The 23,341-nt window shown below is 42.9% G+C and overlaps 1 protein-coding gene across 2 annotated transcripts in view; it reads right to left on the bottom strand.

Moving 5' to 3' along the window:
* The window catches only part of LOC115178197 (raftlin), a 74,104-nt gene that overhangs the window by 17,897 nt on the left and 32,866 nt on the right, over window positions 1-23,341 (bottom strand). The window contains exons 4-7 of one of the 2 annotated variants that reach the window (XM_029739291.1): window positions 20,241-20,349; window positions 18,120-18,591; window positions 15,402-15,605; window positions 8,383-8,501 (exon numbers count right to left, since the gene is read on the bottom strand). In XM_029739291.1, the coding sequence (XP_029595151.1) occupies window positions 8,383-8,501; window positions 15,402-15,605; window positions 18,120-18,591; window positions 20,241-20,349 (904 nt within the window). The remainder of the gene's footprint in view (window positions 1-8,382; window positions 8,502-15,401; window positions 15,606-18,119; window positions 18,592-20,240; window positions 20,350-23,341) is intronic. The other variant, XM_029739299.1, reaches the window with a different exon arrangement.

Raw genomic sequence — 23,341 nt, 5'->3', positions numbered from 1 at the left:
GCAATAGCCAACTAACAAGCAATATCTATGCTTAGATAATCTTTAAAAAGTTATGCAAGTTATTACTAATTTCCCCAAGACCCATTGATGCTGTTGAATGAAACAGAAACTTTTCAGGAAATGGAAAAAAAACGGCCATATTTTCTCATTAATGAACATACAATTATGAAACTTCAGAAACTATTTTGAATACATTTTCTTGTTCCTAGAGTCATGAAATGTTCAGAATTAACTGAGGGGAGTTACTGCTTTCAATACATGTAAAAGAAAAAAATGCAGAATTGTAGGTATGAGGTATTCATCTGACAGCGATGTATAATTTTGTCTATTTTGGCTATTCAACATTTTGCAACACCCACTGCATGCTAATTGGCTGCTCAAATCGGGCAGCACCAATAGGGTTGATGGCATATTTCAGCTCATTACATCAATTAAGTCAAGCTTAGCACCATGACAGACAAATGTTGGGATAACTAGAGTCTAGACTACAAGTTAACATGAGAGGGCCTCTGACCGATGACACCTGTTAAAATGGCCAGCTTCAGTCAGCTGATTCTAGCCATCCTTCATGGTTAGCTCTAGTCGGGCAGCTTAGTCTCCTATTCAGAGGCCCCCCACTTTTGTTAGTGTCTTATTGGCCAAGGTCACGCCAAATATTTATCCCCACATCTTGTTCAGCCTATCAGCAGCCTTCATTTCCAGGACTTCAGTTTCAGTTTGTCTATCGTCAGAAACGTGCTTTCCCCATCCTGATGAGCACTTCCACAGTTTCCCTCCTGCTGAAGTTTTCCTTCTGTGGACTGAATCCCTGTAGGTCTGATGTTCAATTGTGCGTGCATCTAAACGTAAGTGCCTTGAGATCTGTGTCATGTTATGTGGAGCTAAGTTTAGTCGTTTATTGTGTACAATTACCATGTGTTGAGCTTGTTAGCTAGCTCGCGCTCCCGCTAGCACTACCATTAGCATTTTGCATTGGAATGCATGAGCATTTTAGCATGACTGTCAGCGATTAGCGGTTTGTTAGCCTTGCACCATGAATGAGCAATGCTATCGAATAGAAGATCGCATTGCTCATTCATGGTGCAAGGCTAACAAACAGCTCATCGCTGACAGTCATGCTATATACATAACTCATGCTCATTGTATTTATATTATGTATACATTTCAACATTACTGTAATATTTATTTGAGCACATTCATGCCTGAGTTTCATGTGTACAAGTCCAATAGGTTGTTTAGTCTATTGCCATGGGACTAGGCCTTATGCCTGCTGTAGTGCATAGCCCTGGCTGTTATATACTTACCTGTGCTAGCTTATACAGCCATGTTGTTCATATTATATCAGTGCTATAGCCTAAGTTTTCTTTCTCCGCTTCCCTGTAAGAACCATAGTTAATATCCGTTCTCACTGGACATGATTCTCAGTTATCTGAACCATGAGTGGTCAGATGTGTGTGTGTGTGTGTGTGTGATGTGTGTGTGTAAATGTGGACATCTTCTTCCAATAAACTCCTCCTAACCTGGACATCCGCCTCATCCTTCTAACCGGACATTCTGTAGTGGTTACTACCGGCCTTAAGCCAGCACCTAAGATTTCTTATTACATTCATGGTCCTTCAATTCTGTACAACTCTACCCCTATTTTTCAACACCCACCCACGCACCCACACACCCACGTACACAGCCACACAGACCCACATCTAAAGTGTCCTCTGTCTGAAATTCACTCTCCAAAGATCCTTTATTGGCATCTTTACGCTATGTTGTTGGTCTTTTAATCCTATTTTAACATAATTTGGTTTCTGGTGAGTGAAGTAGTGCTCTTCAAAGTTCAGGCATTTATACAATTGCTGGGAACGAATTACAACAATGTCAATGCTGTTAACTGGTGCCTCAAGCACACAGTATTGTTACTGGTAGAGTTCTATGTTTAATGCCTCTCCGGATAATGGCCATGCACTTTTGGGTTAAATGTAATATAGCCTGTGAAAAACTGAGGTAACACTGGGAAACATGACACCCTTGTTGTTCAATGTAATGGAGGAAGGCATTTAGTATGACCTTTTTTTTAAGGCATTAATGAGCATTTAGAAAACCATTATTGAATGTTAAACAGTTAAGTCCTATATATGTTACACACATAGCCATGTTGTGAATAGATGCAGTGAAGAGGTCAATGGAACTCGACCAAAACAATGGAAATTGCCATGGAAACGTGTGGGGGAAAGATGCCGTTGTGGAAAGATTCCGAATGTCCTCATTGCCCCCCTGCAAAATTAGCATATATTTAGGCTATTGTTTATATGTGTATTTCACACTATGTTGACGTAAAAATTGGAGTATAATGGTTGTATGGATGTCAACCCCAATACATGTTCATGTCATCGCGTAACGCCCTGGCAATAGAGAGGGGTTTTTTGTTCTTTATTTTGGTTAGGCCAGGGTGTTACATTGGGTGGGCGTTCTATGTTCCTTTCTCTATGTTTTTGTATTTCTTTGTTTTGGGCCGTGTGGCTCCCAATCAGGCACAGCTGAAGCTCGTTGTTGCTGATTGGGAGTCACACATAAGGAGCATGTTTTTCCTTTGGGTTTTGTGGGTAATTGTTTCTGTTTAGTGTTTGCACCTGACAGGACTGTTTGGCTGTCGGTTTCTTGTTTTTTGTCTAACGTGTTCTTTCTGTAATAAATTCCTGAAGATGAACACATCCTCCGCTGCACCATGGTCTAATTCTAACGACCGCCGTTACACATCGTCAACAATGAACTCGTTGCAGTTAAAAATGACTTTGACTACCACCACCGATTTCTGTGTGGTACTTTAGCTATTATACCAGCTTATACGAACAGGAGTCAGCATTAAGCAGTCACTTCTTCTAAACCTGAAAAGGAACAACTTCTAAATGTTATGCAGCAAAAACAGCCAACTATATCCAAATCGGACATTAGTAACCACATTGTTGTCCTGTTACAATACATCAATCATGACGGATTTGACGAATATCCACTTTGTTAGATTTATTGAACGTGCACCAATCCGAAGACATTCTATCCCTGTGGTCTGAGTACTATTGACCTCTACCACATCTATGCTATATGAAGTTGCCAAGAATGTGTTTATGACACATTTTACAACGGATGGGTCTAATCCTGAATGCTGATTGGTTAAAACCGCATTCCAGCCGGTGTCTATTCCACAAGTTACCCCCGGCTAAATCTATGACGTTAAAATGCCTATTTAATCTGCTTCATCTGACTGGGAAATCCACTGTCTCATCAGCCCAGCCAGGCAATTTATAAACTTGATCTCCACTACAAAAAGCATCTAGACATTACCTAACATTTAGTTAACAGCGAAGATTTGTATAAACCTTCCCATTTGTCTCTCCGACATTTGTGACATTGTTTCAGTATTCAAGTTCGATCTCCAGCTGTCGCATAGTAATGAACTTGTTGGGAGTCAGGATGAGACAGACGGAGCTTTTCTCAGCCAGTCGAAATCATGAAAAGGGCCACATTTTGATGGATATATACAAAGAAATATCAATAGAAAACAGCTACAAATAAATAAAATGCAGCTAGTTTGCAGTCTTTCCAGCTTCAGTTTGAAGTGATAATGTTAGCTGGCTTGTTGGCTAGCCCCTCTGAACAACAGTGTCCTGATCATGCCTCATTAGCTCATTGTTATGGATGTGGCTTGTGAAAGTATTCACCCCTTGGCATTTTTCCTATTTTGTTGCATTACAACCTGGAATTAAAATGAATTTTGGGGGTGTTTGTATCATTTGATTTACACAACATGCCTACCACTTTGAAGATGCAAAATATTTGTTTTGTGTGAAACAAACAAGAAATAAGACAAAACAGAAAACTTGAGTGTGCATAACTATTCACCCCCCCAAAGTCAAAACTTGTAGAGCCACCTTTTGCAGCAATTAGAGCATCAAGTCTCTTGGGGTATGTCTCTATAAACTTGGCACATCTAGCCACTGGGATTATTGCCCATTCTTCAAGGCAAAACTGCTCCAGCTCCTTCAAGTTGAATGGATTCCGCTGGTGTACAGCAATCTTTAAGTCATACCACACATTCTCAATTGGGTTGAGGTCTGGGCATTGACTAGGCCATTCCAAGACATTTAAATGTTTCCCCTTAAACCACGCGAGTGTTGCTTTAGCAGTATGCTTAGGGTCATTGTCCTGCTGGAAGGTGAACCTCCGTCCCAGTCTCAAATCTTTGGGAGACTGAAACAATTTTCCCTCAAGAATGTCCCTGTATTTAGGGCCATACATCATTACTTTAATTCTGACCAGTTTCCCAGTCCCTGACAATGAAAAACATCCCCACAATGTGCTACCACCACCATGCTTCACTGTGGGGATGTTGTTCTCAGGGTGATGAGAGGTGTTGGGTTTGTGCCAGACATAGCGTTTTCCTTGATGGCCAAAAAGCAAAATGTTTGTCTCATCTGACCAGAGTACCTACTTCAATATGTTTGGGGAGTCTCCCACATGTTGGCAAATGCCAAACGTGTTTGCTAATTTTTTCTTTAAGGAATGGTTTTTTTCTGGCCACTCTTCTGTAAAGCCCAGCTCTGTGGAGTGTACGGCTTAAAGTGGTCCTATGGATAGATGCTCCAATCTCCGCTGTGGAGCTTTGCAGCTTGTTCAGGGTTATCTTTGGTCTCTTTGTTGCCTCTCTGATTAATGCCCTCTTTGCCTGGTCTGTGAGTTTTGGTGGGTGGCCCATTCTTGGCAAGTTTGTTATGGTGCCATATTCTTAAAACATTTTAATAATGGATTTAATGGTCCTCCGTGGGATGATCAAAGTTTTGTATATTTTTTTATAACCCAACCCTGATCTGTACTTCTCCACCTCCTTGGTCTGCATGGTGCTGCTTGCTTGGTGGCGCCCATTGCTTAGTGGTGTTGCAGACTCTGGGGCCTTTCAGAAGAGGTTGCTTGGTGGCGCCCATATACTGAGATCATGTGACACTTAAATTGCACAAAGGTGGACTTTATTTAACTAATTATGTCACTTATGAAGGTAATTGGTTGCACCAGATCTTATTTAGGGGCTTTATAGCAAAGGGGTGAATACATATGCACGCACCACTTTTCAGTTTTTTTATTTATGATATATATATATATTTGACTATTTTGTGTATGTCCATTACATGAAATCCAAATAAAAATCAATTTAAATTACAGGTTATAATGCAACATAATAGGAAAAACACCAAGGGGTTGAGTACTTTTGCAAGGCATTATACACAAATAAATGTAACTAGAAAACAGCTTAAACAAGTGCAAATGCAGCTACTTTGTTGTTGTTTTGACTGCACTGTTTGACGTGACTCTAAGTTAGCTGTAGTTGGCTAGCTAGCAAGCAAGGGATAAGAATGTTGCCAGAACGAACGACTGGGTCACGTCCATAGATACAAAACAAAAAGACTGAACAACTGGGTCGCATCTCTGGCAACCGAACCGATAGAACGAATGACCAGCCAGCTTGGGTAGCAACCCTAGATTTGTGTCGGGACTATACCTTGTAGAAGGATGAAATAGTATTAAAAAAATTATTTGAAATAAAGTTTTTAATACAAATATGTAAATCATTATTTCAACGTGTTGGTAACCCGTTGTATAAAAGTGATAATGCCCTCGAAGTCAGTGTTTGGAGGATATATTGTGGGCTCCCGAGTGGCGCAGTGGTCAAATGCACTGCATCTCAGTGCAAGAGGCGTTACTACAGTCCCTGGTTTGAATCCAAGCTGAATCACATCCGGCTGTGATTGGGAGTCCCATAGGGCGGTGCACAATTGGCCCAGTGTCATCTGGGTTTGGCTGGGGTAGGCCGTCATTGTAGAATAAGAATTTGTTCTTAACTGACTTGCCTAGTTAAATAAAAGGTTAAATATATATTTTTAAACCGCCAATGCCTAAATGTAAATATATCCTCCAAATATTGGCTTTTCGGGAATTATCACTTAAGTATAACACTTCATAAAATCTCAAGTAATGTACATTTTAGTCATTTAGAAGACTCTCTTATCCAGAGCGACTTACAGTAGTGAATGCATACATTTCATGCATTTTTAATTTTTTTGTACTGGCCCCCCGTGGGAATTGAACCCACAACCCTGGCATTGCACACACCATGCTCTACCAACTGAGCCACAGTATAACCCAAATGTTGACCACATTGCACCACATGCATTCAAAATCCCCAAAGGACACAGTTAGGCATTAAATATTAGCAGTAGTGCTATCATAAAGTAATATTCACACACATCCACTTCCTGTTGTTTTCAATTGTCATTCATGTTATTTGTTAAATAATTTATCTAGAAACTGAGAATGTTAGAAATACACTAACATGCCGGTATACTAAGTAGTTCATTCCCTTCCATCAATAAGAACTAATTACAAGGTTGCAAAATCTATAAAGAATATTTCTCAGAGGTCTCAAGAACAGGAACTTTTTGTTGCAGCTTTAAGAGCTCAATGATAAGGGGAGGCATTGCATTATATTCAAGGCTGAACTTTCATTTTGATTTTCCTTTTGATAGGAGAGACGGGAGCACAGTCCTAATTTGAATTTCATTGTGTAGGAAATTATGTCTAGTTATTCATTTTGCAGGCTCCATGAACATCAACTGTATGTCCTATTCAGTTCATTTAGTAATTTATTGTAGAAATAGGAAAAAGTCTTCCAGTCAGATGCAAATGTCTTTCATTGTAGCCGAGCTTGGTCAGTCGGCCTTCATCAGAGCATAGTCATTTATTGAAGAAAATGGGAAGTATGTTTCTGATTGGCTAAGGTAGAATGTCCATCCATAGACCTACGCAGAATTCTGAGCATCTGTACAGTTATTATTTAGCCTTACTTTTCTTGATTAAATGGTGTAACGTATACATTCTAATATGGTGAATACATTGACTAATATGAATTTAAAGTACCAAATAAATTGCTGTCGAAATGACCCCATCTCCCACAAAAATGTGAAATTAGTGACAATTGAGGAAGGTCTGACTTTCTAGATTACAGACCACAAACAGTTTGGCCACAAACAGCTCTACATATCTACACTGTACTAATCATACCACATTCTACCAACGTGATTGTGAATACTGCGCAAAAATATACTATAATAACAGATTTGTTTTAAAAGTTTGCTATCAATTAAAACAGAAGTTTGACATGTTCTATGCCATACGAAAACAAAATCTCTGAGAAAAGCTGCACTTCCTGCTTCAACCCAACAATATTGATTGAATTCTCAGTGAACCAGCCTGTTTTCTTGTTTTCCCGGCTCATAAATCCAACCACCTGTCAGTCTTTCAGCATGACGGGAACGAGAGCGCTGGAGAAAAATATCCCAATCAATATTCAGCATAATTTTTCAGTGTAATTATTCTGGCACCGAAACGACAATGAGCGGTGAGGATAATTTGCATATACATTTTAAGCAGTTATCATAATGAATGTGCCAGCAATGAAGTCTGATCATCCTTTGTAAAATAGTGTTATCAAGCTAACTTCAGGAGAGATTAGTCGAGCAAAATTGGTTTTGATAAAGTCCTGGCCAGCACATTTTGATTGGATCCATTGGAACTATAATGTGGAACATCTAAAGTTGTTACACATTGTTGCTTTGTCCTTCAATGAACTTCCAAAGGTGCTTAAAAAAGTCTATAAAATCCATGTTATTTCTCAGTGGTTGATAAAATAATTGCTAATCTTTAATAAAGACATTATTGCAGTATCTTTACCACAGTATTCACATAAAGATACCTACATACTCCATGATTTTCAAAATTGCACAGTGTATAACCTTCAAGACACAAGCGCCTAGGTTTTTGTGTAGTGTGGGACACTGACAAACATTACATTTTAAGGCGGCGAATATTGTGTAGTCTGAATTCTTCAGTCATTTTAAAGGGTTAAGAGCTTTTTGATGTCATGTGTTAAATTCTGTCTTTGTGAGTCGACTTCCTTTCTGAGCTGGACGATGCTCCAGTCACATTTAGGGGACATAAGTCTATTTTCACACTTCGACAGCCTCAAACTCTAAACTCTGACAGTGATACACACACACACACACACACACACACACACACATAGAAAAAAAAAGCCTCAAACCCTTCAGAAGTAGACAGAAATCCATTTCCAACTTGGATTTGTGCAAACTGGGGACTTAATGGCTGGCCAGATAAGGGCTTTTTTGCTGCAGATAAGACAAGCCACCGTGACACATGTGCCATAGCCACCATGGTTAGAGGGAATATTTTCATATGATGACTCTCACAGTAAAATGTAAGGACAAACAGCTCCAACCTTGGAAAACACTCAAATACTCCGAGCCATGTAAAAAGCCCACTCACATCAATGACAGTCCACTGCTCCACAACGATGGCGTCGTACTTGGTGGTCACGCTCTGGTCGCCGCCCTCCGTCCCCTCCTGGAAGATGAAGATGCTTTCCACTGACTTAGGCTGCAAATCTGTAGAAAATGGAGAGGGAGGCCATGAAGGAGTTAGTATTTACAGAATGGAGGGTGTCTGTCTGTCTGTCTCCCAGGCCTCTAGGCTGTGCAAAGAGGAGAGGGAAGTTAATGACATTACGCAGCCGACCAGCAACCCACACACACACTGGGCCATTTATTACCAGGCAGGGCTGCAGCATGGACCATTTGTATAAGCAAGGGCTATGGATTATGGATTATGTGGCTATGACAGAACAAGAGAGAGGGAAGAGAGGGGGAGAAGAATGTTTCCTTCAGGGAAGAAACTGGGAGAGATTATAGATGAACAGACAGGTATTATGGACAGATTGTTGAAGCATAACACGATTCATCTGAAAACAAGGATATGCTTTACATATTGTAGATATTTACATGGAAGGACTATTAGACCAAGACAGGGCCATGGTACCATAAAATTGCTTTTCTGTAGACTCCATTTCATTTCAACCCCATGGATATGGGTAACATTCCCAGTTTTGGCACTATTGGTATAGAAACATTGGTGAGCTTCTTCTCCATCCCGCATTTCTTTTGATTCCATTGAGCAGTGTGCTAGAACCTCTTGCCCTTCAGACCAGGGCTCTCAGTTGGCCTGAGTGCTTTCTCATTACTCCTGTACCATTTACACACTAATAGAGTTTGTGCGGCCCAGGCTCCACCATGAGACACTCCACATGTCATTACTCTGCCCTAATAATGGGGGAACGAGGGCCGGCTGGAAAGGGAGGGGACGACAGGGTCCTTTATTTCCCCCCAGAAAACCCATTTAAGGCTGCTGGACGAGCTCAATTGAAGATCTCTCAGACATCTATTGGCTCCTTTCAAATACAGACATTGTCGTTGTTCATTCCCCCCCTCTCCCGCCCTCCCTCCATCCTTCCTCCACCCTACCCCTCCTTTACATCCCCCCCATCCATTGTTCATCAGACGTCTCCCTGCTTGGCGTGTAATTGGAAAGCCCTCTTGGAGATTGTGTTGGCCTGCCGATGCACTGGGATCACTCAGGTGAGATGCACACAGGGATTGAGTCCCTTTGCTTTAGGAGGAACACGCTGCCTTCTGGCATGATGCTGCCAGACACTGAGGCACCGTGGGGTTGAGAGGTTTGGGGGACATGTAGGGCCAACACAAATAACAGCATAACATTTTGAGTTGAGTCTTAACTGACAATGTAGTGAGTAAAACAGAAGGTTGGAGGGAAACACGTGTTCATTTGCAATGGGACAATGTAATCTCATCGACTAGCCTATCCTCTCCAGGCACCTGAGGTTGAACATACTGAGTGAGATGTGCGCATACTATCTCTGACACATAGAGAGTGAACTGAAAGACAAAGAGTGACAGACGTACTGATAGATAGTGACAATGGCGGCGTGAGTCGTGACACCGACTGACACGGAGCACCAACCTGACTAGGTGACAACCAGTGACAGGGGTGTGGACTGAAGACAGGCACTAAGTGAGAAAGACTGATGCTAGGTCGACATAGACTTTGAAGGAGAGACACAGAGGAGTAAAAAACAAGGAGGGGAATCTAAAGCCTTATTGACCGCAGAAGCAAACGAATGACCCTGCCCCAAGTCCTGTCTGTTACTGACATGACTTAAACATGTGTGCTTAGCACTGCCGGGGAGAACAGGAGGGCTGTGACAGCTTATCTATATTTAAAAACGGGACAGGCAGGAATCCAGAGAGAGGAGATATATAGAAAGAGTGGGGTTACTAATGTGTGTGGATTGGCCAGGGTTTCCTCCTATGAGCCAAAGGTTTGGAGGCTGGGAGCCACGTACCTGTGGTTACCGGGCAGACTTCTGGTTGTAGCTTGGGTTTTGAGGAATATGACATGAATAATGTACCCTGCCTCACACAAAGGCATGTACTTCCAAAATCACACTCACAGTCAGTGGTGTAAAGTACTCAAGTAAAAATACTTGAAAGTTCTACTTAAGTCGTTTTTTGGGGGGGTATCTGTACTCTATTTTTGACAACTTTTACTCCACTACATTCTATTTTACTCCACTACATTCTATTTTACTCCACTACATTCTATTTTACTCCACTACATTCTATTTTACTCCACTACATTCTCCATCAATTTTTCCGGACATTCAAAAGCACTCGTTACATTTTGAATCCTTAGCAAGACTCCAATTCACACACTTATCAAGAGAACATCCCTGGTCATCCCTACAGCCTCTGTTCTGTCGGACTCACTATACACAAATGCTTTGTTTGTAAATTATGTCTGAGTGTTGGAGTGTGCTGCTGCCTATTCGTAAAAAAACAACAAGAAAATCGTGCCGACTGGTTTGCTTTTGTCACGGGTGTCGTAGGGTAGACACCAAGACGCAGCGGGAAAATATATACTCATCTTTTTATTTGGTGAAGAAGGGAAACACATATAACGTATACAAAAACACAAACGAACTGGACAGTCTTGTCAGGCAAACAGCTAAACAAGAACAATCTCCCACAAAACTAACAGGTGAAAACAGGCGACCTAAGTATGACTCTCAATCAGCAATAACGATGTACAGCTGTTCCTGATTGAGAGTCACACCAGGCCAACACAGAAATACAACACTAGACCAGCCCCCTAGAAATACAATACAAGAACATACCCAACAACCCGGAACACATAAATCAAACACCCCATCTTACATAAATACATATCTAATAAACCCTGAACCACTTAAATCAAATACCCTTTCTACATAGATACACCACTAAACCCAGAAACACTTTACACAAAATAACCCTCTATATAAACACATAACCAAAAACATGTACAACAAATACCCTCTGCCACGTCCTGACCAAACTACAATAACAAATAGGCCTTATACTGGTCAGGACGTGACAGCTTTATATAAGGAACTTGAAATGATTTACACTTTTACTATTGATACTTAAGTATATTTTAGCAATTACATTTAGTTTTGTTACTTAAGTATATTTAAAACCAAATACTATTAGACTTTTTCTCAAGTAGTATTTTACTGGGTGACTTTTACTTGAGTCATTTTCATTTAAGGTACCTTTTACTTTTACTCAAGTATGCCAATTGGGTACTTTTTCCACCACTGCTCACAGTCACGCACATGCACAAACACGCACACAAACACACAGGCCTTCAAGCCCTATTGCACAACCAATCTTTGGCCATAAAAATTGCCAGCACAACTTTCCTCCAGATTCTTTTCACTCTGAAGTAATACCTTATTGGAATTTCATATTCTGGGGAACTCTCTCTCTCTCCACCGGCTTTGCCTGAATATTGAAAGCCAAGCACCATGCTAGCTGTCATGCATATGAATAGCTCAAATGTTTCACAGTGCCGGCTACAAATCCTCATTGTCGCGGCGGAGATAGCGTAAGCTAAGTGTAACAAAGAAAAACTCCCCATCAACACCATTAGTGTCAATTCACCAGTAAACAAACTGCTCCCCCTCAGAACTCCAGCCGTGGCGTAGCCGTGTAGGGCTGCAGGGGTGCTGTGACACGCTGGGCTGGGTATAAATCTTTAATGCCCCTCTCATGACGCCGCAGGGTGGCAGGGCCGTTAGGAGCCGCCTGCCAGTGCCACGGTCTGCAAATTCAATAACAAACTAATATCCGACCCTCCGTGCCGGCGAGGTCTCTTTCTCTCTGAACCCACTCCCACCAGTCTCCCGCCTCCATCCCACCTAGCCACGCCGGGATATTAAACAGGACTTATTCCCCCTCCCACCGCACCGCCTCCTCAGTGAGCTTCACCATGGAAACCCATCTCTTCAGGGGCGAGGGCAGAGGAGCAGGAAGACACACTGTATGTGTGGTATTCCCCTGGACCATACCAGGGAGGCTGTCGACAGCCAGCCACAATCGGGAGGTAGCGCCGGGTTTAGCAAAAGGCCAGCCGAGCAGGGAGAATTCATGAATATGTATTCGAAGAGGCGAAGGACTGTAGGAGTAAACAACAGCGAAACAAGTTCAGAGCAATGGAGGGAAACTTTACATTGCAGAGAGATGATTCCTCTGTAACTAGAAGGTACAGGGAGATGCATAGTTATTGGCATTGTTAATTCTGTTTTCAAAGAGAACCTAAAAGGGGTAACTGCCTACCGGTAACCAAATTTGCTTGGCTTGTTTTAGGGTTGTTACATATATAGGTTATTCCACTGGCGGTTACTTTGGTAGGCCTGTGACGTCATGTAAAGTGGGAGAACATCGGGAAAGTAGCACTACCAAACAGTTCAGAGGAAGAGCTTAACAACAAGAACAACAAGGCCTGTTTCAAAAAACAACAAAAGGGAAATTGAAAAAAAAAAAAAAAAAAAATGCACAAGAAGATCATGCAGAGTACTGGTACACAGTTGTATTTCACAGGGGACATGATGACAATCAGTGACACTTATTTTGCACTTCTGGTGCTCTGCTGCGACTGTCATTATAATCTCCAATCAAACCAAGTGTCATCGCCACTGACACGCTACATCTTTTATTGTGCCGCTTCACGTTCCAGAATGCCCTTGATGTTTATAGAGATTAGATGGTCTCAAGCGTCAGGGAGAAGAGTTTCTTCTCATACTCTAATGTATTCAGAAATGGATCTCAAAGAGGTGCTAAATTTGGAGTTGTCTGCACGGCCATGGGTTCTCAGGCTTGTTAAAACCAGACGCTCCTCCATTTTGATGTAATTAGCAACAAACACATGATGTTGCCTTGGCTTTGATATCCTACCGTTCACAGTTCCCAAGAGGGTCACACGAACACAACGTTCACCTAGACAAACCTGTCTGTTTTGAAAAGGTTTTGGCAGGCATGCATTGACAGGCTGTTCCCAATACAGTACACTTGACAAGCTATTTCTGATAGAGAGCTGACATTTTCCAGATCAATACAGAACACGGACTAGCCAATATTTATTTTTAGAATACACTCATTCTGTAATAAAAGATGCATATCTTAACCACACATAAAAAATGGTAAATATATTAGAATAACCTACTAGAATAAAGGAATTATAATATCGCGGTTCATTACCCCATTCTAAAGTGAGAAAATATGCAAGGAGGCACTCATTTGCCATCAGGTTAATTATCTGTGTTTCAGAGGCGCTAATGCGTTCACTTTAGGAGATGAATGAATTATGACTCTTATTTACTCAAGCTTAGGTTTTTCGTCACCATCAGAATTAAGTGGCATGCCCCAGGGTCTAGACACAGAGTGCAATGTGCAGTAGAGGAGTAGTACAGCACACTACCAGAACAGCAACAGTACAGACTGGACAATTTGAAAGGGGACAGGATATGGAGACATTTTGGCAATAGCTAAGTCATCATTTCCTTTGTCTTATTATTATTATTAGTTTACATTATTTACTAATGTGCAACAAAATAAGAGGTTTGACAGACGGATGAAAAAATGACTGAGTACTTTCGATAACTAAACTCAGCAAAAAAAGAAAAGTCCTCTCACTGTCAACTGCGTTTATTTCCAGCAAACTCAACATGTGTAAATATTTGTATGAACATAACAAGATTCAACAACTGAGACATAAACTGAACAAGTTCCACAGACATGTGACTAACAGAAATTGAATAATGTGTCCCTGAACAAAGGACTTCCACCAAGGCACCTGCATTTCTGGGGGGAATGGCCCTAGCCCTCACCCTCCGATCCAACAGGTCCCAGACGTGTTCAATGGGATTGAAATCCGGGCTCTTCGCTGGCCATGGCAGAACACTGACATTCCTGTCTTGCAGGAAATCACGCACAGAATGAGCAGTATGGCTGGTGGCATTGTCATGCTGGAGGGTCATGTCAGGATGAGACTGCAGGAAGGGTACCACATGAGGGAGGAGGATGTCTTCCTTGTAACGCACAGCGTTGAGATTGCCTGCAATGACAACAAGCTCAGTCCGATGATGCTGTGACACACCGCCCCAGACCATGTCAGACCCTCCACCTCCAAATCGATCCCCCTCCAGAGTTCAGGCCTCGGTGTAATGCTCATTCCTTCGACGATAAACGCAAATCCGACCATCACCCCTGGTGAGACAAAACCACGACTCGTCAGTGAAGAGCACTTTTTGTCAGTCCTGTCTGGTCCAGCGACAGTGGGTTTGTGCCCATAGGCGACGTTGTTACCGGTGATGTCTGGTGAGGACCTGCCTTACAACAGGCCTACAAGCCCTCAGTCCAGCCTGTTTCAGCTTATTGTGGACAGTCTGAGCACAGATGGAGTGATTGTGCGTTCCTGGTGTAACTCGGGCAGTTGTTGTTGCCATCCTGTACCTGTCCCGCAGGTGTGATGTTTGAATGTACCGATCCTGTGCAGGTGTTGTTACACGTGGTCTGCCACTGCGATGACGACCAGCTGTCCGTCCTGTCTCCCTGTAGCGATGTCTTAGGCGCCTCACAGTACGAACATTGCAATTTATTTCCCTGGCCACATCTGCAGTCCTCAAGCCTCCTTGCAGCATGCCTAAGGCACATTCACGCAGATGAGCAGGCACCCTGGGCATCTTTCTTTTGGTGTTTTTCAGAGTCAGTAGAAAGGCCTCTTTAGTATCCTAAATCTTCATAACTGTGACCTTAATTGTCTACCGTCTGTAAGCTGTTAGTGTCTTAACGACCGTTCCACAGGTGCATGTTCATTAATTGTTTATGGTTCATTGAACAAGCATGGGAAACAGTGTTTAGACCCTTTACAATGAAGATCTGTGAAGTTATTTGGATTTTTACGAATTATCTTTGAAAGACATGGTCCTAAAAAAGGGACGTTTCTTTTTTTGCTCAGTTTACTTTACTAGTACGATACCATAGCAGAACAGATGTTACATTGAAATGTAATGTGTGTAAAAACACAAAGTGGACGTTGGATAGTTTGTTTACCGTTGTCGTTGCCCAGGTGGAAGTATCCATCAACGAGTGAGGCCCCGTTGTTAAAGTGCTGGGTCATGTGATCCAGCCAGTTGGCCTCCACCCCTTTGACCCCCTCGTCACGGAGTTGAACCCTCAGCGGTACCTTCACAGTGTAGTACTTCAGTTGGCCCTCACGGTCAGTTGGGTGGTGGAACAGGGCTAGCAGCTCCACCCCTGAGGACACAGAACACTCAATCTCAATCTCTTTAGGTTGTGCTGACATGAAACACGTCATGCAACAGAGATTCATAACGTGACAGAGTTGATACTTTGTAACAGAGGTGATTTATAACCCTTAACAGAGTTGACTCATACCCCATAACAGAGGTGATTTATGACACATAACAGAGTTGACTCATACCCCCATAACAGAGGTGATTAATAACACATAACAGAGTTGACTCATCATCATTTTTCCACAATCCCCTACCAAAGGCTTGTGCCTCAATTGAAATGGTCCATTAATATGGACCAATGCATACAAATTTGGATGGACTGTTGTTTTGACAGCAGCCATTTAAATCAAGTGCGGCATAATCTTCTCTTTTTAATGCTAATATCTGCCATTCCCATGTGAACCAGACGGAGGGCCAGAATGTGTTAGACTCCCACACACGAAGACTCACAAAAGATGCACGCACGCCTCACACACACAGAGTGCATCAGAGGGGACCATGGTTCAGTTGCTCTGGTTTTCTGTCAGTCATTCAGTCAGACACCCAGGAAGAATGAATCATTTATATCCATTTCCTTTCTGCCACGTCTGACTGATGTGACAGCTGGCCACCAAATTCCCAAAATCCTGTCGTTTTCCACTCTTCAAAGCTCCAGAATGACAACTGAATGACAATAATGCATCACAACTCTCCCTGCATACGTTAGAGAAACTACAAACTTATTGAAAACCAAGCCAAGTCAATACAACAAAGTCACTCTACTAATCTTCATTTTTCTGTTTGTTTTCCCCCCAAAAGAGTGAATTTAAATGAGGCTTTCACATGATATTAAAGTTGATGTTTACTCGTTCAAGGCCATCGGTTTTGAGGAACTGCTGGCTTCACCATTCCACTAAATGCTCTGTGTCTGCAATGTGTCACAGACCGTTTATAATTTATGCATAGCTGACAGACCTTGCGCTAATGCATCCGACTAAACCAGACAGCTCAATGGTAACGCATTTAAAGATGAGATAATCGTGGTAAAATGTGCAACACACATTTTATAACAACACTTATAACAATTTGCGGCATAGGTTATTTCCATTTGACAGCTAGCTTTGTATGCTAGGTTAAGTCTGAGTTACGGTAGAGGTATGACCTGGAGACAAAGATAATCCAGGGTCCATACCTATCAGATCATTCCCACATGATGACCGCTTCACAACGCAACTGCCTCGACAATTTCAGCATCAGGGGCATCAAAGTTAAACAAATATTTGAGGATCGCCCTTGACTTGCCCTGAGACTTGGATGGCGATAACACAAACAGTAGGGTGTATTGGCTATTGTGACCTGCCTGGTCACAGTCACATGGAAAATGACAGACCTGCTATGAGACGATACCTTGTGTGGTCCAATCATTTGAGAAAATCGACGACTAACGACTAAACGAGCGCATGAACGCAATTACAACATTCCAAATGGGTCTCCTTTTAAAGTCTGGTCTGATGGATGCCTGTCCAAGTCACAAGGTCAGGCCCCATAATCCTAACTGGTAATGTGTACTGTACAGAACCACTGTTGAACATGACAGCATCTGTTCTGCTAATCCACCCTCCTCAACACTGATCTAATCAGGACTAACATTTCATAATAAATACATGCTCAAACCAACACGTAGGCCAGCTTTCTCTGCAACGTGATTTTTAGTTGGAGAGTGGTTAGCTTCATACTGCTACATTTCTAAGAGGTAACGGCAATAATGTGAGTGACCATTGTGATGTTTGTCCAATCTCTGTCTTTTTTTATACCATCACTTCCTCCTCTCACACCTGTGATCCCACAGGAATGTTCTCAGCGCTAGTTTCAATAACCTCAACGCTCTTTGATGCTATTTTATAGCACGTCGGTTTCAAGTCCCAGTTTCACTTCTGACTGTTGGCTTGTGACCCTGTTCCCTGTTCCACATTCTGCTGTTCAGGAGGATTATGGGGGCAAAGCCACCCAGAACTGAGACTTTGAGTCAATTTCAGCAGAGAGCATTAGCGAAGAGGACAAGGGCACTTGGCACATGGTCACACACCATGCTGGCTATGCTGTGGTGGTGGTGGTGTGGACTGTGGAGGTTTGGGGAGGAGGGAGGAGGGAGGAGGCTGAGTGAGGTAAGGGGGGGGGATTATCTCACTGCAGTACACACTTGAGGGACGTCCAGATGGACCAGGGTGCTTCGTCTACAGGGAGCCAAGTATGTATGGGCACACACGCACAGAGGGGAGCATTCAACACACATGCACATTTTATGAGCACGTTTTCCAACTGGGGTTGAAAGAGAATGTGTGTGAGAGAGAGAGAAGAGCTGTCCATCTGGTATTCTAAGATGCTGAAATATGCTAATTTAATCCAACTTTATGCTGCACCACAGTCTGAGGAAATTGAAGAACCATTTATGCGGTTTCAAGTTGAATCTTGCCTGGCATACTGTATACAAATCCAATTACATAGTAACAAATGGAAATCTGACAATACTCACCATTGGGTCTCTGAGTGTGACGGCTTGGTTTCTCCTTCAGTTCTATGACGTTTGTCTTGTTATTGTTGTGTGTCAGTGTGTCTTCCACTATAACATCCTGATCATCATCTTGCTTTCTCTCTGTGGATGGTGTTATGGGAAGAGAGGACCTCCCATCATGGTTGCTTTCCCCAACAGTGGTCTCACTCCCCCCAGTGTCCCTAGTCTGGTCCTCCCCCTCCCCACCCTTACACGAGGAGCCTTGGCCCTCATCATCCCCAGTGTCCATCGCCTGCTCCTGGGCTCCTGGTTCTCCATTGTTCCGAGGGCTAGTGGGGCTTCGGCTGCTCAGGGAGCCTAGCATGGAGCTGGGGCTGGAGTGGAGGGAGAGGGAGGGTGTCTCTGGTTCTCTGGTCTGGGTACCTCGTACCCCACACGGCTCCTGGATGAAGCCCACAAACATGACCCCCTGGTCTGCAGCATCCTGGATCTGCTGGAGAGACAGACAGCAAACAACTGCCTTAGAGAGATCCTTGGATGACCTGACTTTTACAAATACAATTTAATAATACCAACCTTTCGTACTGTATGCTCTGTTATGATGGACTGTTATTTAAGATCATGTTGGCTAATCATGAGTAGATCAATGTTGTAGCTTGTGCTCAATGGACTTTCTAAAAAATGTGTGATAATCTTGAAACACAATCTAGAACATAAGCACACATTGCTAAGTCATACCATTGTAGAACCATGGCTATTTTTTCCCCCTGAATTTCCCCCATTTCCTCCCTATTTTATCAACCAAATGGATTCTAAGGGAACTGTTTACATACCTGGTATTATCATAGAATTATAGAGGCACTCCCCCTCCCTCCACCCCTCTTCCCAGCATCAGACATTCAAATTGAACTAGAGCTGATTGGATTGCAATGGCTCCAGCCCTGGCAGGACTGCATCCCAAATCAAGCATTGCTTTTCCCATTTCATTGTCATCTGGCATTTTATGTCAATATTGGGATTTTCCATCAAAATGAAATTGAAATGTTAACTGTCAAGCAGTGTTAATGATGCCATTCTCCACTCACATTCTGTCATAAGATCCAGCCAGAGGCAGTACATTCTGCTATCTGCAGCCGGGGACCAGGAGAATCCAAATCAAATCAGCACGGGTGCCATATCACAGGTTATCCTCTATGAAATGAAACTGTAAAACAGTCGCATCGTTTCCTAGCTCCATTGCTTAATATCTATTGAACGTTCACTCAGCACTTGCACATTTCTATTCCCAGACAAATTGCAAAATGGAATTGCCAAGACGAAAATAAAAACATTGTATCTCATTTGAGGGTAACGTTGCCAGTCAATGAGGGAGAGGGATCATTTCTACTGTGTGTGTGTGTGTGTTAACGTGGGTCGACTCAGGTGTGAAGGTAATGGATAGCCTTTGAAATGGTCACACTGCTGTGTATTGCACATGCTCAGGTCAGAGAAACAGGTAAACGTCATATGTTTCTGTTACATTGCCATTTATAATGACACGTCTCTTTGCTTTTAATAGACGTCTGTGATATCTCCTAATATGATATGGTTATGGCCATCAGCTTGCTTGAGAGTGGTTAGTGCTAACATGTCGTCACTGCGGAATGAAAGCAGCCCTCTGTAGAGACTTTCATTTTCCAGTTCTACATAGGCTACATATTTCCTATTTTCCAGATATTAGAGAGAGTGCTCCAGGAGCGGAGAGTTTGAAGGTCAGAATGAAACTCTGGTCCTCAGGCGACTGGCCGGCTGAATTGATAACCCATTTCTACTCCCCAATGTTTTATTAAAACTAAGGACCGTCTCGTCTACTGGTTGTGGAAAGCGAGTCGAGATAAAGAAGAAACCCAACAGATACGTTTTTGCCCACAGCGCCTTTACGACTTATAGGCTGGTCAGTTGTGTCTGTGATCTGAGTCCACTATACCCTTTTCACACTATCATGCCACCTGAACAAAACTGTGCCGACTTAATATTTTCGTTCACATCGATGTCCTTTTCAGCACAGTTGTGGATGCCTAACCACTAACCAGGCCAGCTCAGTACGGCTTGGCTTGGCTCAGCTCGTCTCAGTAGTGTGACAGGGCCTTATCTGAGGCTCACCTTCTTGACATAGCCCTGGATGAGCTCAGGGGTGGGCACCTGGTCGGTAGACAGACACTGCTCCAGCTGCAGATGGTAGGGAGCACAGCTTGACTGGCTCTTCTCCAACCTGCGGTAGCAGCCCACACAGCAGGAGAGAGAGGAACAACACATTTCAGCCACAGTCACTTCAGTCATGCACGATACAGACATACACCACATTCTGTAATACATATCTGAAATGGTTGCACAGAGAAATCCTTGGAAATTAAGTATTTATGGATTTATGACAATAATTTATTAATAAATCGCATATGAGCCGTGTTAATGTAATTGTTGGCCTGTATGACAAAAATAAAGAAGAAGCACTTAACATAGACACAAATCAGGGTTGAAAGGGGCACATTAGGGTGGGATAGGAAACTCAATGCAATACAATTCTTGTCTTGTTTTTCCACTTATCAGTATTGTGGGTGGATGGAATCTATTTATATGGGTCTGGATTTTTCTATTTTCTCTGGAGGAAATCCCACAGCCAGCCCTGGAGGAGGCCAATGCCTCAGCTTCCATAGCTCTGCTTCACCTCTCATCCTGTTGACAACACGGATGGGACCCTTCCACCCTCGCCACAGCATGTGTGTGTATGTACAGTACCTACCTGTGTGTGTGTGCGTGTGTGTGTGTGTGTGTGTGTGTGTGTAAGGAGAGTTTAAACATTATCACATGCAGCCCAGGCCTAGCTCTCTCTCTGTCACACGGACTTCACAACACAGCGGGAACCTGAGTCATCACTCACAGTCAACAACACCCCACAGAAGTCAGACATCAATGTCACGCCAGTCCCCCATCATTATGCAACTTATCCCAGATCAAATGTCAGTAGCAAACTGTGTCAAGGTAAATCTGTACATTGGATGCTCTGAATCAGGTAGAGGTTTTTGCAAACTTACTGTGCAATTCACAGCACCGTGAAGCGCCAATGTAAAGGAAAACCTTTGAATTCTTGCTATTTGATTTCCACGTTCTGTTATTGGAAATCATGAAAAGCAGATTGGATCTGTAAACTTGAGGAGGGCTCAAATCCATAATGGACAAAGTGGGAGAAAAGAACTAGTCTCCCATCACCTCTCTTGAGGTAAGGACTTCTTAAAAAAATAGCCCCATCACCTGCAGTCCATTTTGTCAGTGTGAAACAGGTTACTTGCATTCAACCCCATAGATCTGCTGCCTACCGCCAGGCCGCTAGAGTGAGTGTCAAACGCATGCCTGGCTCCAGCCTGCAGCTGGCCTGACTGCAGCCTCCTGGGTGTACGTCTGCCGGACTTCCCACTCCTTATGCAGACTGCTGCTGCTATCTATTCAGCTGCACTGTCAGTCAGGTTGAACCGTTCAAGGTTCTGTATCCCGGACCACAGGGAGTATTAATGGCACAGTCTGGGATTTGGAATCTGGGGAGGGTTTTAATTCTTGATATGGTGGGGCGTGATGAAGTTTTTTTGAAACCCAGAATGTAGCTTTAAACGCCAAAATCGCAATTCCAAAAATCACAATCTCCATGACAACGGCTCGGTCAGGATCCACCATCGAACCTGTGTTTAGCAATCTTTCATCCCTGGCCTTTAATAATATAGCACATCTTTTTCTAATGTCAGCTTTTCATAGAGTCATGAATAATTTCTTTGGACGAATCCCCTCTAATGGTTTCTGGTCCATACAGCTCTCTCCCCGAGCACATGTGAATTCTACAATTATCCAATAGATGATGAATATATCCCATCAGACACTGCCTGCTGAACTGTAACCCCTCTACGCCGCAACCAAATTGAACATTGGGAAATTTGACAGTTGACATTTGAAAATTAAAATGGTCCTATCCATTCTCTCTGATCCGCAGATTTGAGCAGGTTACCACGGTCACCAGCGACAAATCACAGTCAAAGAGACAACAGGCTTTTAAAGTTATGGCCTACTTAAAGATGCACTCCAGGATCTTAAGCACAACAAATTCGGAGCGTATAGTACAAATTGGATTGAAAACATATCATTGCAAAAAAAATCGACAACATTTGCAGGACATAACATATCATACAAAATAAATGACGTACTGTAGTACCCAATTTGATGACATAGTACACAAAAAAAAGCGACCACTTTTGGCTCGTGAGCGCCACTTTCAAAACTACTGGCTGAAATTATACAAGTTTGAGAGTTTATCTTGAACTAAATAGTTTTTCCAGGTGACAGCGCTTAACATGAACAATACTGGCTCCCAGCTCTATATAAGCTACCTGCCCCTGTGTAATTCCTGGCTCTATAAGCTTTTGCAATGTCACACTACTGTGCAGCTATACCCTTGTTCACTGAGGCTTTACAATTGAGGCTAATACTGTAGAAAATTGGCTGGGATTGTATCCAAAGAGACATTGTGTGCATACTAAACACAGCACATCCAGCTGCTGCTAAGCATAGCCTAGCTGCTGTTCTTGTTCTGGTTCTCACACACACACACACACTATCTCTCCCCCTCTGTCTGTCTCTCCTTCTGTCTGTCTCCAGCTGACGCATAGCGCACTGCAGAGCGAAGAAGACACTTTTGGGTCTGTTTGCTTTGGGAGAGTGATGAATGGTTGCGCTGTCATCTGCAGTTTTCGCTCCCTGATTCAAGGGACTGACAAGGGAATAGGAGAGGAAGATGCTACCTGGTTGATTTTTTTTTTGTTCTTTCTCTTTTATCCCCCCCCCTCCCCCCTGGGGCTGGTGCTGATGTGAGCAGCCGTCTCCACGGTGACAGATGCTGAGATAAAGCAGGACGGTTTGGCCGGAGCCATCAAAGGATGGCAGCCCTTTCCCCTTTCTCTCTTTCTAACTCCCGCTCGTTCACACTCCAGCTGTGATCTTGTTTTCTCTCTTTACCGCTTTCTATTCCTCTCCTCATAATCTTTTTTTTCCTTCAGAGGAAGGCAACCATGTCGGTGTGTAAAAACCATGCTGCTGCCCATTCATCCGTCCCTTTTCATACAAAATCAATATTTATGGGCTCCCAGCATAGGATTAGTGTCTGGAACTTGTTTGTGAGTGGGTTTTGTGTAGAGACAGTGGGAGAGGGGTGTGATGTATTTCCC

This window comes from Salmo trutta, chromosome 3 (genome assembly GCF_901001165.1).
Source record: "Salmo trutta chromosome 3, fSalTru1.1, whole genome shotgun sequence".
Classification (NCBI taxonomy): Eukaryota; Metazoa; Chordata; class Actinopteri; order Salmoniformes; family Salmonidae; genus Salmo; species Salmo trutta.
The sequence above is the reverse complement of the archived record's forward strand: the minus strand, read 5'-3'. Positions and strand labels throughout refer to the sequence as shown.